Here is a 17,108-nt window from a genome sequence, read left to right on the forward strand (position 1 = left end):
GGATAATTAGGGTGTCAGCATGCTCTTTCTTCCTACAGATGCTATTTGTATTGCAGTATAAACTATTATTATTACACACAATTGCTAGACTACAAGCTGTGCAGTCAGTGTATCTAATAATTTGCTTGAATCAATTAACTATTTAACACAACACAACAAGTAAATTAGTTTAAATTGTGCCATCAATTAACTTGTTTGCCTCAATCCCACCCAGCCCAAACATGTAGCAACAAGCAGCAAAAATTAACAACCACAAAAAAGACTGGAACAAAATTAGAAAATAAAGAAAGAAGGTGAAATATGTGATCCTCATACTTCTTGTGTGTAGCCCAGGCTCCGCGAGGTGCACATCATTTGATACTCCTGACGTCACATTTCTAATCACAACTAGAACCAATTGAACAGTTGCCCACTCATGCAAAACAAAACATAAAATCAAAGAGAAGTGTAATGTATAAATCTTCAACTGCGATGTAAAATGTCCATTATGTCAAGGTATGGATGGAGCTGTCCTTTGGCTCTTCTGAATTCCTTTTGTGAGGCAATGAAAAAGCATGGTAAAGTATTGTTACTCTCTGGTCACTGTTAGACCCCTCCTCATATAAAGAGTTCCATAACTGACGTCTTATGTCCAGATGTGAGATAATAATGGCTTATATTTTAAATTGGGGAAGTGGTTTACATTTTTGGGAGGAAAAATTAAATAGAGTGACTTTATTAATTGGGATGTATTTATAGAGGGGATTGAAATATCTTTCGATGAAATATTCTTATTGTATCAACTTGTTTTTAATGGTCCTTAAAGGTTTGTATGGCCTAAAAAGGCGGCTTGAAACTCAGACACATACATTTAAGGTGGTGTTGTATCTTTGTATTATAGGCTAGAAATGCACAACATATCTCTTCTTGAGCAAGTTAAGTTCTATGAGTATTGTGTACCAAGAAGAGTGTCAAGGAGGCGCCCATTGGCAGCCAATGCCATCCATGGTTGGTACCTATAAAGGAGTGATTCACTGGGTGTGGTGGTTCAGAAAAGAAGGAAGTGTAAGACAGAGATTGTATCCAGCAAAACCTGGAAAAATACAGTGGCCTTGAGAAACCTTATTGTAGACTGTTCCGTTGTATCCTGGCTTGTCCCTTCGTAGTGATGTATATGCAATGTTAGTGATGTGAGAGGGAGTGATGGAGTTGTGAGCTCTTTCACTGAATGTGTTAGTGTATCCTTCAATCAATCAATCAATCAATCAATCAACCAATCAGGGAATTGTAAGCCTGCTACTCACCCATGAGGGTCTCAAGGCAATGAGGGGGGAGGACAGTATCCGCAGATCTGTTTAGCCGAAGAGCCAGGTCTTGAGGGTCTTCCTGAAGGTGTTCAGGGAGGGGGCGCGGCTGATATCTGCCTGTAGCTCGTTCCATGTCCTGGCTGCAATGTGAGAGAAGGATCTTCCGTCGCTCTTGCTCTGTGGATGCGCGGGGATTCGGCCAGTGCGAGGTTGGAAGATCAGAGGTTTCTTTTGGGAACGTGGAAGTTGATTCTGTCGTTGAGGTATTTGGGTCCGTTGTTGTGTAGACATTTGTAGGCGTGAGTGAGGATTTTGAAAGTGACTCTTTTCTCCACGGGAACCAGTGGAGACTTTGTAGGTGTTGGCTGATGTGTTTGTGTCAGGGGATGCCGAGGACGAGTCTGGCGGCGGTGTTCTGTATTGTCTGGAGTTTGCAAATTAGGGACTTGTTGACGCCCTTCATAGAGTGCGTTTCCATAGTCCAGTCTGCTGGTGATGAGTGCATGGGTGACTGTCTTCCTTGACTCAGGGGGGATCCACTTGAAGGTCTTGCGGAGGATGTGGAGGGTGTTGAAGCAGCTGGAGTTGTCGGCGTTGACCTGTCGGTTCATGGTGAGTGATGAGTCGAGTACGATGCCGAGATTCTTGGCATGGTCTGAGGGGTTAGGTGGGCTTCCGAGGGCAGTCGGCCACCAGGTGCTGTCCCATGCAGAAGGGGTGGTACCGAGGATGAGGACTTCTGTCTTCTTGGCGTTGAGCTATTGGTCATCCAGACTGCAACGTCTTGCATTCCTTTCTGGAAGTTGAGTTTGGCAGTGGTGGGGTCTTTTGTGAGGTAGAGTATGAGCTGGGTGTCGTCGGCATAGGATACGATGTTGAAGCCGTAATGTCGGACGATGGCTGCGAGGGGGGCAATGTAGATGTTGAAGAGGGTGGAGCTCAGGGATGAACCCTGTGGGACTCCGCAGGTGATTTTCATGGGGTCGGAGAAGGTGGGTGGGAGTCTGATCCTTTGGCTTCTTCCGGTGAGGAATGATCGGATCCAGTCCAGGGCTGTTCCTTGTATGCCTGCGTCGTGAGTCTGGCGACTAGTGTGCAGTGGGAGATGGTGTTGAAGGCCGCTGATAGGTCGAGTAGGATGCGGGCTGTGGAGTGGCCTTGGTCCAGGAGGGTGCTGATGTTGTCTGTGGCGGCGAGTAGGGCGGTCTCTGTGCTGTGGTTGCTTCGGAATCCGGATTGGATGGGTCGAGGACGGTTGTCTTCAATGAATCATGTCAGTTTCCTGTTGACTGTTTTCTCTGCAACTTGGGCTGTGAAGGGGAGGAATAAGATGGGCCGATAGTTCTTGAGGTCTGTGGGGTCAGCTGTGGGCTTCTTGAGCAGGGGTCTGACTTCTGCGCGCTTCCAGCCGCCTGGGAAGGTGGCTGTTTTGAAGGTGGTGTTGATGGTGCGTTTTAGTTCGGGTGCGCTGGCGGCCGCAGCTCTGTGGTAGATGTGAGGGGGCAGAGTTGACATATCTCTTCTCCTGGTAAGGAATTTACTGCTTATAACCTGACTACAATACAGACGCTAATGTTCAACCTGGCATGAACCTGTGTATGCCTTGACTGCGTATACCTGGTTACATCAACTTCCACCGTCGAATGAACATATTCCTGTAAGTGTGGAGTAAAGTATGGCCATTTTCACTTTGCCCTTGATCAATCACTTGTATATCTGTGGCAATAATGCTGTGGAACCTGATTCACAGAAGCACTTTTGAGTACGGGAAGCATTCTACGAGCGCACCCTTTTGCGTTCTATAACATGCCTTTGTGATCCTCCCCAAAATATCCAACTCCAGTAAAAATGCAGAAAAGTTACAGCCTTTTGTATTTGTACTAATTGTATGTGAATAATCCCTGAATATTCTCAGTTTGTGTTTTGGGTCTAACTCACAGAGGCTTGTAAGAGTATGTAAAAGAAGACCAGAGGAGAACTACTGTACCTCCTACAAAATGCCTTTGTGAAATGTATTTGTTTGACTCCTGTACATAGAATTGAACAAGATGCAGTATTGGAATGTATTCTAAGTATGGAAGGAGCTGTGTGTAAATTAGCAAAAATATGTAACTTGTGCATAGCATAAACAATCCACATAGACGTAAACTATGTGAATCTGGGTCACTTGAGTCCACCAGATGTACACATCCCCTGATATTTTACACACATTCTTTAAGCCCAGCAGCAGGAAGGTGTAATTTGGGGTCTCGTGAACCTGATTGACACAGATTCTGGAGCCATTCCACATTGTGTTAGTATGCACAGTATGACAGATAACCTTTTTGCGCCATCAAGAGGCACACCAGCTCTCCTGGGTGCAAAAGAACAGATTTTGTTTATGTCAGCAGGATTCTGCAACATCGGTCCTTGAGAGCCGGATCCATGCCAGATTTTCAGCATTTCCCAATTTAGACATATGTAGTTATCTTAAAAATCTGGCATGGATCCGGCCCTCCAGCACCGACTTTGGAGAACCCTGATGTAGGGGACCCTAAAACCCCCATGAGTGAGGTTTACACTGAGAATCACTGACTGAAGCTTGTGTGGACACATTACAGATAACTGTGGTACCCGGTTGTGTACTGTAAAATCGTACACAGATGGCACTGGTCACCCAGAATATTACTGTCTGCAGGGCAGCATTGGAGACGCCCCCAGTTGGAGAGGGAGGTAGCACACGTAGTCTGGGACTGGCAAATGTGACATGTGCCTTTCTTCTTTGTATCATAAACTGGGAGACAAGCCGGGTAGAGATCAGGAAGGTAATGAGGGGTACCTTGGACATTACAGTCCCTTCGCTAGGCCACATGGAGGCGCTACATGACACGGCAGTGCACCCAGAGACTACACATCAACACAGGAGATGGTCTGCAAGGACGATGATGTTGGGGCAGGGGTACTGAAGGGGTCCTTCAGGGCTGAAGCATGTATCCTGCCACCCAAGGGACCCGCGACCAAACTCATGCAACCCTCCATTGCAGGCTGCGTGAAATGGTGCAAATAAATGTGAAAACACGACCTGACACACACCCTGTGCGCCAGGCCCACAAACACTGCATGCAATATATGTAAGTCACCTCTTCTACATAAGGCCTTATAGCCCTAAGTCAAATTAAACTCATGTACTCTAGTAAATGTTATTACATAACATGTAAAGCGCTCTGATACCTTGCGGTATAGCCAGCACTATATAAAACTCAGAACTATACTATATTAATAGTAATAATAATGGCTAAACTTTGTATTTTGAGGTAATGGAGAACTAATGGCTGGCCAACACCAACCATATGGCTCCTACTAAAAAACTGAATTTGCCAAATGAATGATGAAAATGTAGGTTTGAGGAGATATTGGATGGCTTTGTCAAGGAGCAGAGGGGAACAGAGAACAGAGGGGACAATCAAAGGGGGTGCTGGCTGTGTCAAGCATGGGACACGCGGCAGGGGTGATGGAGACCTAGGGTAGCTGTACCAATAACAGATATTAGAGAGGACAGTGTCCTGTTCTGTTCTGTCTGTACTCCTGTCAAGGTTGTCTTTGGACTACAGCACCATCATCTCTCGTCCAAGAGTTTGATTTTCTAGGGATAGGAATGGGCCTATATGGGTTGTTTGATGAATCTGCATTTAAAGTTTGGGATGTTCTGGGTACCAGAAAAGGGAACAGTTGGGGAAAAGACTCTAAGAAATGTTGCATTTGTTGTCCAGCACTGTTTGATCACTGTGTGTAGCCAACAAATATTACTTGTGTTTTCTCATTTTAAAAAACTGCCAGAACTAAAAATATAGTATTCCAGCCGAGAAGACACTGTTCTTTCACATTGAAAGTATTGCATTCCAGGCGGAAAGTGCTTGTATATTCCCATGAATTATTGCATTTCCAGTTAAAAGTGCTTGTACACTCCCTTTAAGTATTACATTCCTGCAGAGAAGTCACTGGAAGTATTACATTCCTAAACCCCCCTCCTATTCTCCTCAGGGTCCTCTCACGAGTGAAGACAAAAGGATGCATATATCACAGCATGTATATGGAAGGCTGACAGTGACCAGGCCTCTGCACACTCCCCTTTAGAGCTTTATAAAAACCTATCTTTTTAATTCCCAATATAGTTGTAAAATACCCCCTGAAAGGGCGGCACCTATTCCATGACTAGGAAAGTGCGGGTTGCTGTATTATAGCGCTTGTGCTAGAGACCTCTTAGTACTAAGGCGAGGCGCTTCGAAGGTGTGCACAGACACCCGCCCATACCTCTCTCCCCAGGTGGATGGTTGTGGTATTATAGCACTTGTGCTCGAGACCTCTTGCTACCTCAGTAAGGCGCTTTGAATGTGCACAGACACCCTCCCTTACCTCTTTCCTCTCTCCACAGGTGGATGCCTTCCGGGTGGCGGTCAGCTCCACGTCCGATGACCTGCAGTACCCCCTGTTGTTTGTTGTCCGGCAGCAGAAGGGGGTGCTGTCCTGGCAGGTGCCGCTCATCTTTCGTGGCTAGTAAGTGTGATTGGCCCTTTCTCTCATGTTGTGTATGTGGCGTGTAAGTTTCACACTCTTTTCATTCTTTCTGCACGTTACATTGTTATATTGTCGGGCTCTCAGGGGTCCCACATAGGGTTTATAAGGACTGGGCTATCTGAGGTCCCACGTGGTTGTAAGGCAGGAAGGAGGTGGTTGTCATGGATACTGCATCACAGCTGCCTTGGCTTGAGCTGTCTCTATTAGTCTCAGTGCTGCAGCCCCCTCTCATAATGTCTGTCAGCCATGTGTTGTCATGTGTTGTGTTTGAGCTGCGGGCGCATTGCAGGAAGTCATGGGCATCAGGCTCGGGTCAAGGAATTATGATCTTATGAGGTTGGGCGGGGCAATGGGGGCACTTCTGGAGGTAGCCCACACACCCAAGATCATCCCTTCTTCCAAACAGGCATAAAGTGTACCTAGAGAGTCATTTGAGAGTAGGAGCTGATGTCTATACTCAACAGCCCCAACCCTTCTAATTTCCAGCAGGCCAGGCTTCAGCCCAAGCTCTTGGATTCCAAGCAGATTGTAATAGTAGATTAAGAAGGTCCCTCTTACCACACCCAAGCATTGGCATTTCGCACCAGGCAGACTCCTTGCTATTGTACCAACACCTATTTATTTGCATACGGTGAACTTTGTAGCTGTTTATTTCCATGCCATTCTTTTGCGGTATACTTTCATTGATAAAAAAGTTTGGAAAAACGACAACACATTTGGAAAAAGAGAAAGCAGTGCCTTTGACAAGTAAGAGCAGTTTTCATACCTGACAAGTATAACACCAGTTATTGGAGTCAAACAGGGAATCTTCTGGGCCCATAGCGCACAGAGTGCCGGTTACAGAAGAGGCCACAGATGCTAGTAACCTGGGCAGTCTGTGTACTATGGCCCTGTACACTGACAGCGCTGGCACCCATGTACACCCAGAGCTATATTCAGTGAATGTTCCCTCATTTACATGGATGTGGGAGCAAAGGCAAACAGGCACAGAACATGGGAAACAAAGGCAGTCCTCCAGACGAACAGAATACTCCAGCATGGTTGGGTTTTGTCCCAGTCTGAACTGAATGCTCCATAAAGTGCCTTTGCTTCTCTCTGGTCAGGTCATGTTATGTTGGTTTGTAGAGCGCTCTGTCATCCAGGAGGGGATCCTGGAGCTGAGCAGGCGAGAGATTTGCCAATCTTAGGGCCTAATGTGGTTGCTCGAAAAGCCAGGTCTTCAGTATCTTCTGGAATTCAAGAAATGAGGAGGCGTGCGACGTGCAATGGCACGCCATTTCACGCTTTAGTAGCGATGCACGAGACGGCTCAACTGCCGGATCTGGTTTTCCACATGCATGGGATGTGTGCAGATAGGGGTTTTGCAGAGTTGAAGTTTCTGGAAGGTTTGTGAATGCAGATAATATGGCTGAGATATGCGGGGCCAGCGTGCCTTGAAAGTTTGGGGAAGGAGTTGGAAATGTGCTCATCTGGGTATGGGTCGCCAGTGTAGCTCCTTGAGGTTAGCTGAGATATGTGAGTGTCGTTTGGGAGTGATTCTGGCCACTGAGTTCTGGATGTTCTGTAGCCTCCTGATGAGATGCTTGTTGATCCCAGCTTAGCGGGTGTTCTTATAGTCTAGGTTGCTGGCAGCAAGAGTGTGGGTGATGATTTTTCATGTGTTGACTGAGAGCCATTTGAAACTCTTCCTCAGCATCTTCAGTATGTGGAAGCATACGGCACTGAGGGCTTTGACTTGGGCTGTGATGTAAAGTTTTCATTCGAGTTTGATCCGAAGGTTCTTTGCTTGGGTTATTTATTTCATTCTGATGAATAGTTCTGAATAGTTAAACCTAAATCTTAAATCCATTTATAACAGGGTTATCAAGAACTTTAAAAGAAATTTAGAAGTGCAGGAAGGTGTCAGCATGCTGAGGATTTCAGTAGAAATCCTCTAAATTGAACAAGTGATTAGCATATAGCTTTACACTTTTAAGAATGGGGCAAGCAGAGAGGTCTGTACCTCTCAAAGTCCAAAGGGATCTACTTTAAACTCTGACAATACATACATTATTTAAAACACACAGATACATCCTCATCACCCAGACCTCACACTTCCGGGATCCGATGGTTGTGAACTTCACACTATGATGGCAACATCGCCAGATGTTCTCATCCCACGAAACCTGAATACTCACAATGACTTTGAGTATCACACCATTCCTGATACGTGATGAATAGGCTGTACATCTCTGCCAAAACTTTCTCTCCCAGGCCTCACTATCACTAATACCTAATACTCCTTTCTCTAGCTTATGGAACTCTGAAACCGTATCTGTAGAGGAAAGAACATGCAAGGCAAACAAAAAAATACATTTAGAAATACAGGCCTAGTTGAATTAGTTTTGTTAAACACTACAATGTTCACTTACATGATTATATGTGAACCTATAACTTCAAAATAAATGCAGCATCATAAATGCAACTTAGGTAAACGAGTCATGGTTACATATGTAATGCACTTTCAAATAAATGCAACATAACTAACCGTGGGTGTAGTTTGCAAAGTAGCGCTACGCGTAGCAACGTGAAGTGCACTTCGCACTACGTGAGCTACGCGTAGCACTAAGCAAACTGCTTAGTATCCTGTTCGCACTGTGCAAGATGCCGTTTTCAAAGATTGCACAGTGCGGACAAGCATCCGGCACTATTAGTAGTTTTTTACTCGAGCGGCAGCTTTCTCAACGCGGACTGGTAGTTTCTCATCGCGATCGGTCGCGAGCATACGCGACCACTCGCAATGAGAAACCTGACCTCCCCGCGTTGAGAATCTTGTCGCGAGGTTTATTTCCCACTCTCGCGATCGGCAACTTGATGTTGCTGATCGCGTACGAGCAAATAGTCTCGCCGGGATGTCATTCTGCTTGCTCGCGGTCGGCAACTTGACATTGAGGACCGCGAGCAAACAAAAAATGACCGCTGCACTACGCTACGCTATGCGTGTTTGCACTGTGCTACGTGCAATTCGCGTAGTGCAAAGTAGCGGAAACTTCACAAACTACGCGAGCGTAGCTGTAGAACCAGCTTTTTGGAGACCCCTCCCCACTAGGAGAGTCAAAGCCAGCGGTGCAGGGGACACTTAGAATCTACGGGTTCTTCTTGCTTGAATCATACATTACCAAAGAGACAAGGACAACCAGCCGTGGAGGGAAGTAAGTTATTTATTAGCTCGAGCTAAGGACAGGGTCCCAGAATGGTACAAAGACAATTCTACGGAGACTGCTGATTTACTCCGCAGCGCACACATATTTATAGCACTAGCCACGCCCATTTGCACAATACAAAGTTCCTCATTTTGACAAGTTCCTCATCAGACAAGTTCTTTGTCAGTCTTGTGTGGCGCAATCGTGGCCAGGGGACATCTGTCTCTGATTGCACAATCTACACAGCCTTGTGCTTCCTTGCCCAATTGGTGTGGTCATGAGGCACAGCTTCCTCTATCAGTTGGTGTGGTCACGGGACACAGCTTCGTGCTTCCTCGATCAGTTGATGTGGTCACGGGGCACAGGAGTTGCTCGTGACAGACTGAGTTACCAACAATGGACATGATGTGGCTGAGTCTCTGGCACAACTGGGGGGGGTGAGGTACACAGGCAGCTTCTTGGAATCAGCTCGAACACAAGGAGCGGGGAGGGTTGTGCAAGTTTCAACAGGGACGTGGAAAGCAATTCTTCACCAGGTTGCCGAGAGCATGGCAACACAAAATGGAGTCATGTGGGTCATTTTAAAATACAGTTCAACAGTCCCTCCTTTTGCCATGCAGAGGAAACAATCAATCGTCGTCTAGGTCAATGTCCATCATTTCCTGGACCTCTCCTTCGATCGTCATCATGGCATTGTGATGGTGTAATTTCATTTGTTTGGGTGTTAAAGAGGTGGCACAGAGCCCACATAGCGCGGGCATGCATTGAACACAGAGGCAGCAAGAGAACAATGCGGCAGCAATGATGGCAATGAAAATCATTATCTTTCATCCCCACTGAGATACCATGCTCCAAAACCAGCCGGGTAGGAAACATGAACCCTCATCCTGATGGATGTCTGAAGCAATGTATGCAGTCTCTGTATTGCTTGATAGACTATTGGCGCATTATCAGGTATGTATATACAGCAGCTTGTTCTGATCAATGTGCAGACTCTCCCACGGCCCGCCAGTATTATGTCAAGCGCCATTCTGTTCTGAGGCGTTCTGCTTGAAGTTCCGCCGTGATAATACTGAGGGCACCGGCAGTTGCGTTGATGGTGACCTCTATCACCCTTGTGAGATGTAGCAGACTACGACTATTGACCATAGGGCCCCAAAAGGGGAGGAACCCCTTAGCAAAGTCCCCAAACTCTTGGCCAGCTGTGTCTTCAGTGTCAATCACACCTCTCTTCTAAATGCGGTGTGTTGCATCGGCGGTGTAGGTGGGGGGAGCAATCAAGCAATGTAACAGGTGCCGGCCCAGGACTTGGGCAGCTAGGTGTAGGCCTTGCTCCCACATACAAAGTACGTATTCAGTGAGGACACCAGAGCTGGGACAGTCGAACCATTGATCTGGAGCGTGTAGGCGCATGCACTTTGCCCCACCCATACTGTTCCATTGCTTTTCATGCAGTATTTTCCGGGAAATGGGTAGACAGGGAGATCCCTGAGAGATGGCAGTCTTTTCTTTCCGCCACCATTGTAGATGTTAGATGGATAAAAAGACCCATGATTGTTCTCATATTCATTCTTTTCTGCTGAATCTTTATCCATGATGTGGCGGAATGCTTGTCCTCTACTGATCTTCCCCAGGGATCGTGTGGATGTGTCACCTGAATAGAATCTGGCAAAGAACACAGTGTACCAGCCGTAGGCTGAACCAGCTCGGGAAAAAGGAGCCGGAATCAGGGACATCCCAGTGCTTGCAGTTTGGGGTAGCAACCCACATACCCAACAGTTTGTTGTGTTCACCACAAGCTGGTGCTGGTGTAACATTTAAATGAAAGTGTTGTTGAAGAAACCTGTCCTTCTGTTTTTCTCATGGGTGGGTAATGACAAATGTTGATGAGGTGATTCTGTAGAGGTAGGAGACTCAGATGCTGAAAGGGCAGCATGTATTACCCACCGAGGCAGGCCAGTACCAGTGAAATAGTCATGAGTACGAGTAGACAGATCTAGTACCGGCCACGTATTGTCTTTATGTACTCTTTTTTTTCATTTCTTTGCTCTTCAAGCTTTCAGCGTTCATTTTGGTCATCGTCTGCTTCACTTGGTCTTCCCTAGTTGCTGCCTGTGATTGGTGGTTGCTTCACCGGTCAGTGATTCCAGCGGTCCTATTGGCACGCTCCGGTCCGCTGTACCGGCTCAGGTCAAATGTGCTGGTGTATCACAGCCCTGCAGCCATTTGTTGGACCATGTCAAGCAGAGGGCAGAGACCTTTGTCTCTTTAGTCCTTTTTTCTGGGGTGGAGGTTGTACCGGGTGGACCTGGGCGTTGTTTGATCAGGAAACAAAGGCTCTGGCTGTTGAGTGTCCCACAACCTCAGATGCGGAGGAACAGCAGATTGCAGGATGTTGTCATCCTCTCGTTCAGATGAACTCAGGTAAGGTTAGCGTCACTGAAGGGTACAAAGCGCGGGACTTTCTCACATTCGTCGTCTCCCAGGCCTTCCTTGACCCACCGGTTGTATGGTAGTGGTAGAGGAACCTTCTTGCAGGGCACTCCGTGAACCCAGTTTTTTCTTCCTGCCACCTTCACTGCAGACCTGGTAGCCAGTAACACTTGCTGGGGCGACTTCCACCTCGGCTCCAAGTTCTTTGTTCTCTGGAAATTGCGGATGCAGACCCAGTCGCCTGGCTGGATGGTGTGACCAGGGCCCTCGAGTTTGGGTGGCAGGATATCTTGTACCTGACGATGAATGAGACGTAGGTTAGAGGTCAATTCATGTAAGTAATCAATCATCAATGGGTATTCAATATCAGAATATTTCTTTGGGCGGGGTACTCCCCAAACATTTGCTGGCTGACCAAACACTATTTCATACGGAGATAGTCCGGTATGAGAATGTGCTGTGGCTCTAGTTGATAGGAGTCAACAATCAGTCAGTGAGACGAATCGGGCTGAAGATGTAACAAAACCGCCAGAAGCAGCGAACCCTGATAAAGAGCACTTGATGCTCGAAATGCATTGGTTTTTAATAAACGCTGTTTTTGAAGAACCCCTGCATCTGTCGTGATTTTGCAAGAGGTCCGGATGGGCACAGCATTCTCACTAGAAACTTGAAAAATGGCATTAATACCTGGAGTGTGGATGACAGCATTGGACAAACAGATTTAAACAGGTTGAAAAGAGTAAAAGTATGGATAAAAAGAAACAAGATGAAGAAAATGTGAGCCAGAGAGGCGTCATGCAATTGTGCGGTCGGTTGGGGCATATTACTGCCCTTTCCATGGTCTAGTTGATAGGAGGGCATGTGGCAGGGCGTCCGGCCAAGATAGTCCTGTTTCAGCCTATATTTTTTCCATCTTCAATTTCAGTCTTCCATTGTGGCGCTCAACCAAACCCGCTGACTGGGGGTGATTGGCGGCATGGAATTTTTGTCTGATCCCCATCCCTACACACACTTTCTTCATTATTTCTCCTGTAAAGTTGCTTCTGTTATCGCTCCAGATAATTCTGGGCATCCCAAATCTGGGGAAAAATTCCTTCAACAGTATTTTGGCAGTGCTTATAGCAGTGTTGTCCTAAAGGGGGTAGGCCTCAATCCACTTACTAAAGGCACACACAACTACCAGGACATATCGGAGATTGTTGCATCTTTCCATCTGTATGTAATCTATTTGGATCACTTCGAAGGAGTAAGATGGGAGTGCAACATTACCAGCAGGTGTTGGTGTGCCTTTTTCCGGGTTATGCATCAAACAAATCATGCAATTCCTGACTAACCTCTCAGCATATTTTGGGATGTGTTTGTTTTGCCATACCGGAGCTAGCAATTTGCAAATACCTTTTGCACTATTGTGAGCTGGGCCATGAGCCATAGTGACCACTGGGAAAACAAAGGCATCGGGTAACAACCATCACTGTTGTTCAGACAGAACCGTCCAACAGCCATTCTCATTTAATAGGCCTGTTTGCTTTTCCCAGAGAGCCTTTTCCTCTCTAGTCGCCTCTGCCTGTATTTCCTTCACATTCTCAATAGTATCCTCATGCATCCCCTTCTCCTGTACCCAGTTTGAGGGACCAGCTACATACATACGGGTAGAGACATCTCTAGCTGTTTCCTTTGCAGTCTGGTCAGCAAATGCATTACTCCTTCCTATGTCATCGGTCACTTTCTTGTGGGCGCTACATTTGACCACAGCTATCTTTGAAGGAAGAGTCAATGCTTCTAACAGCCTGATGACCAGATGACCATGCTGTATTTTAGTACTGTGAGAAGTAAAAAATCCCCTCTCAGCCCAAAGTCACCCAAAATTATGGGCCACGATAAAGGCGTACTGCCTGTCAGTGTAGATGTTGACAGCCATCCCCGTACTCAGTTCACACGCTCTTATCAGTGCTACCAACTCGGCGGCCTGTGCTGATTGGTAAGGTATTCTCTCACTTTCCACTACTGTCTGTAACGTGGTGATAGCATAGGCATCAGTTGTGCTACCATCAGGAAGTTTGAAGCAAGAACCATCCACATACAGGGTACCATCATGGTCAGTGAGGGGTGTGTCAGTCAAATCCACACGGCCTTTAGTCTCTTCCTCCGTCCGGAGGACACAATCATGCGGATCAGAATTAGTGTCACCATCAACAAAGGGTAACAATGTGGCTGGATTTAGTGTAGTGCAGCGGCGGATGGTGATATGACTGACTAAGAGAGTCAATTCATATCCGGACAAACGTGCACTAGTAAGAGCTGCAGCTGCTGCTCTCAAACAACTGGGTAGTGCGCGGGCCACAGGGTCTAGAACTGCAGAAAAATATGCACAGGGGCGTTGTCTGTCACCAAAACACTGTGTTAGCACTGATAATGTGCAACCATTATGCTCGTGTACAAAAAGAGTGAAGGGCTTCTGATAACTAGGGGTACCTAGCACCGGGGCCGAACACAAGGCTGTTTTCAGTTCTTCAAATGCATGCTGGCACTCATTTGTCCAAGGGAGTGGGTGAGGAACATCTTTAAGTGTGAGGGTCAATAAAGGTTTAAAGAGTAAAGAAAAATTGGGTATCCACTGGCGGCAGTAGGAGGTGATACCAATAAAAGCACGGACCTCTTTCTGCGTTTTTGGTGGGAGCATTTTACTGATTGTTTATATGCGTTCAGGGGTGGGGCGGCGTCCCTCCTTCGACAGGAGATGAGCTAAGTAGGTCTCCTCATGTCAACAATATTAGAGTTTGGAGAGGGAAACTTTGTGATTGAACTGTGCTAGATGGAGGAGCAATTTCATTGTAGCTTCTTTACAGAATTCCTCGTTGTCTGCCGCTATAAGCAAATTATCAACGTACTGGAGAAATGCGGTACCTTGGGGTAGGGACAGGAAATCAAGTTGGCCCTTGAGGGCCTGACTATAAATGGAAGGGCTCTCTGTATATCCTTGTGGAGCTCTGCAGAACCGGAAACTTCGTCCTGCTAATGAGAATCCAAAAAGATCCCTACTCTGTTCATCGACTGGTATACTAAAAAAGGCATTTTTTAAGTCGATGACAGAGAAAAAACATGCAGATGCGGGAACCATAGTAAGTAGGGTGGTGATATCTGGGACCACATGAAACTGGGGAACTACGATTTTGTTTATCTCACGCAAATCAATGACAAAACGATAAACAGGGGGCTTGGAAGGATTGGTGCGTTTTAGGACAGACAAAATTGGGCTATTGCACACATTTCCTCTTGTCTCTTCAACCACACCCTTGTCGACAAGTTCAGAAATGATCTGGAGTAATGCCCTTTCCCCTTCTTTGGGTATTTTGTATTGGGAAAGTCGGGGAGGGCGAGCATTTTCCTTCAGGGTAACAGAAAAGGGGGGTATGGACAAAAGGCCGACATCAGTATCACCTTGGGCCCAAAGAGCAGGAGGGACATTCTGAAGTTCCTGGGAAATTGGATCCGAAGAGGCTAAACATACTGGATGTGTGGTAGGGGGACCCATAGTGATGTAAACCCCATCAGGAGAACAGTATATAGTGGCATGTAATTTTTTTAACAGATCTATACCCAACAAATTTTCGCCACATGTGGAAGTCAAAACCAAAGGGGAATCAACTGTGCAGGGTCCTATCGTTAGTTCCAGTGGTTATGAAACGGGGCTAAATACGGGGGTACCAGAAAACCCCACAGAAATGTTATTCGTGCCAGACAAGGGGGCCCCAGGGACTTTAGACCTAGCAATAGAACTTTTGGTTGCACCAGTATCGACCAAAAAATTTCTCCGTAGAGCCCAGTGTTGTAACATGGACATACGGTCCCTTCTGGTCAACAGGAATAGGCACGGGTCCCTACTCTTGTCTTTGGCAATCCTAGTGGGACAGGAACCCTTTCCCTTCTTCAGGCTCATAATCCTAAGTAAAATAACTGCGGTCTTCGTAATTAGCGGTATCAAATCTATTCTCTTGCATAATGGGGCACCTGTCCTGTAACTGTGTTCTAGGCCCGCCTCGCCCTCGTCCTCTCTGGGGACGTTGGCCTGTGAAGCGGTCAGCAGGGGCAGAGTTGTTCTGGCCCAACAAGGGACACTCATCGCGCCAATGACCCTCCTGGCGACAATAAGCGCACTGGTTGGGTCCCAGCGGCGGGCGAGGAGTCACAGGGGCAGGTCTCTGAGCTATTCGTTGAAACTTAGGGGCACCTCTGTTTTGGGTCGGGTATGCTTGTTGGAGTAAGACCTTTGTCTTTAAGTCTTTAGTCTTTTTATCCGTTCTATCTCGCTCTTCATTCTCCCTATTCTCATAGTACTGGCTCATTGTCAAAATGCCAGACGGGGTGGAGATGAGCCATGCACTTTCTGACATTTTAAGCTTAGTCCCAAGCTCTGGTAACAGATTGGACACAAATTTATCCACAAACAGTCCCTATCGCCCTTCTGAAGTAATGTCCTGTGCACTATAGTCGGTGAATGTGTTTTTGATTCGTGTGAAAAAGTCAGAGACACTTTCATCTTTCTTTTGCCTGCAATCAGCTAATCTGTCCCAATTAATACAGTGAGGCGTCAACATCTTTTTCATGGCGGTAAGTATCTGGACCGGAAGGGCTAAGATCATGGGATCAGGTTTCTCACCACCAGTTCGAGCCCTGTCAGCTTCCTCAAATTCTTTCCACGTATGGCCAAATTCTGCCTGATTATTATGGCATATTTAAGACCATACTTGAGTCGGTACTACCTGTCCCATTAACATATCTATATCTGCTAAAGTCATCACGCAAGATTGGAGTGTCTGAGTTAATTCATTGTAATAACCTGCTGGATTTTTACGCGGGTCAGACAATTGGCTTTTAATTTGGTGGACGTCAGACCTTTTCCAAGGGACATGGACCCACATTTGTCTAAACCTGCCGGTGTGTCAGGGTTGCCATCTATGCCAACAACGCGGTCTCTCCAGACAGGGCGTACCTCCCTCATTGGAAAACCCTTATTTAACGTAACACCAGATAAGGAGTATCTGTAGGCTACCAGCGTGATTAGATCGCATATTAGTGCTGGGCCCTGTATGTCCCCTTTTTCAACCTTATGGCGAAGGTCAGACAGACCTGGGGGTGGACCTGATTCTACAAAATCCTCCCACATTTGGATCAGTATGTCACACGTTTCACAAAAAATGTCAATCTGTTGGATGCGTGTCCACTCATCCATTGTCATCCATATATCCTGAGTGGTGTACATAGTGTTATTTTCCATCCACCTACGAGCTTGTTGACCCATAGCGATTTGTTCCTGTGTATTACCTATCAGTCTGCTCAAAGTGCGTTGTCTGGGAGTGGGTAGTCTATGTGGAGTTACATAAGGGATATAATCACGGACCACTGACCAAGCATTCGCTAATAGCCCTGTACTGGGGGAAGGTGTCGGATGACTGTCAACAAGAAATGGATTGGTTGCAACGGGAGTTGAAGGCATGTTAGGTTGGAGAGGTACAGGACCAGTGGAAAGTGCGACAAGGGGAAGGGAAGGGTGGACTTGCATTGGCACAGTGGCCTGAACAGTCGGGCGTTGGGAACAAGTGGCTGAGGAATCGGACAAACCAGGGCATGGGCAGGGGCAACAACTGGAGCAGTA

The 17,108-nt window shown here is 46.6% G+C and overlaps 1 protein-coding gene across 1 annotated transcript in view; it reads left to right on the forward strand.

Annotated features, from left to right (window-relative positions):
• SIDT1 (SID1 transmembrane family member 1) overlaps positions 1-17,108 on the forward strand; it is a 440,759-nt gene that overhangs the window by 152,936 nt on the left and 270,715 nt on the right. The window contains exon 2 of the mRNA XM_086935576.1: positions 5,698-5,819. Coding sequence (XP_086791702.1) covers positions 5,698-5,819 — 122 coding nt within the window. The remainder of the gene's footprint in view (positions 1-5,697; positions 5,820-17,108) is intronic.

Source organism: Lissotriton vulgaris, chromosome 8, assembly GCF_964263255.1.
Source record: "Lissotriton vulgaris chromosome 8, aLisVul1.2, whole genome shotgun sequence".
Taxonomy (NCBI): Eukaryota; Metazoa; Chordata; class Amphibia; order Caudata; family Salamandridae; genus Lissotriton; species Lissotriton vulgaris.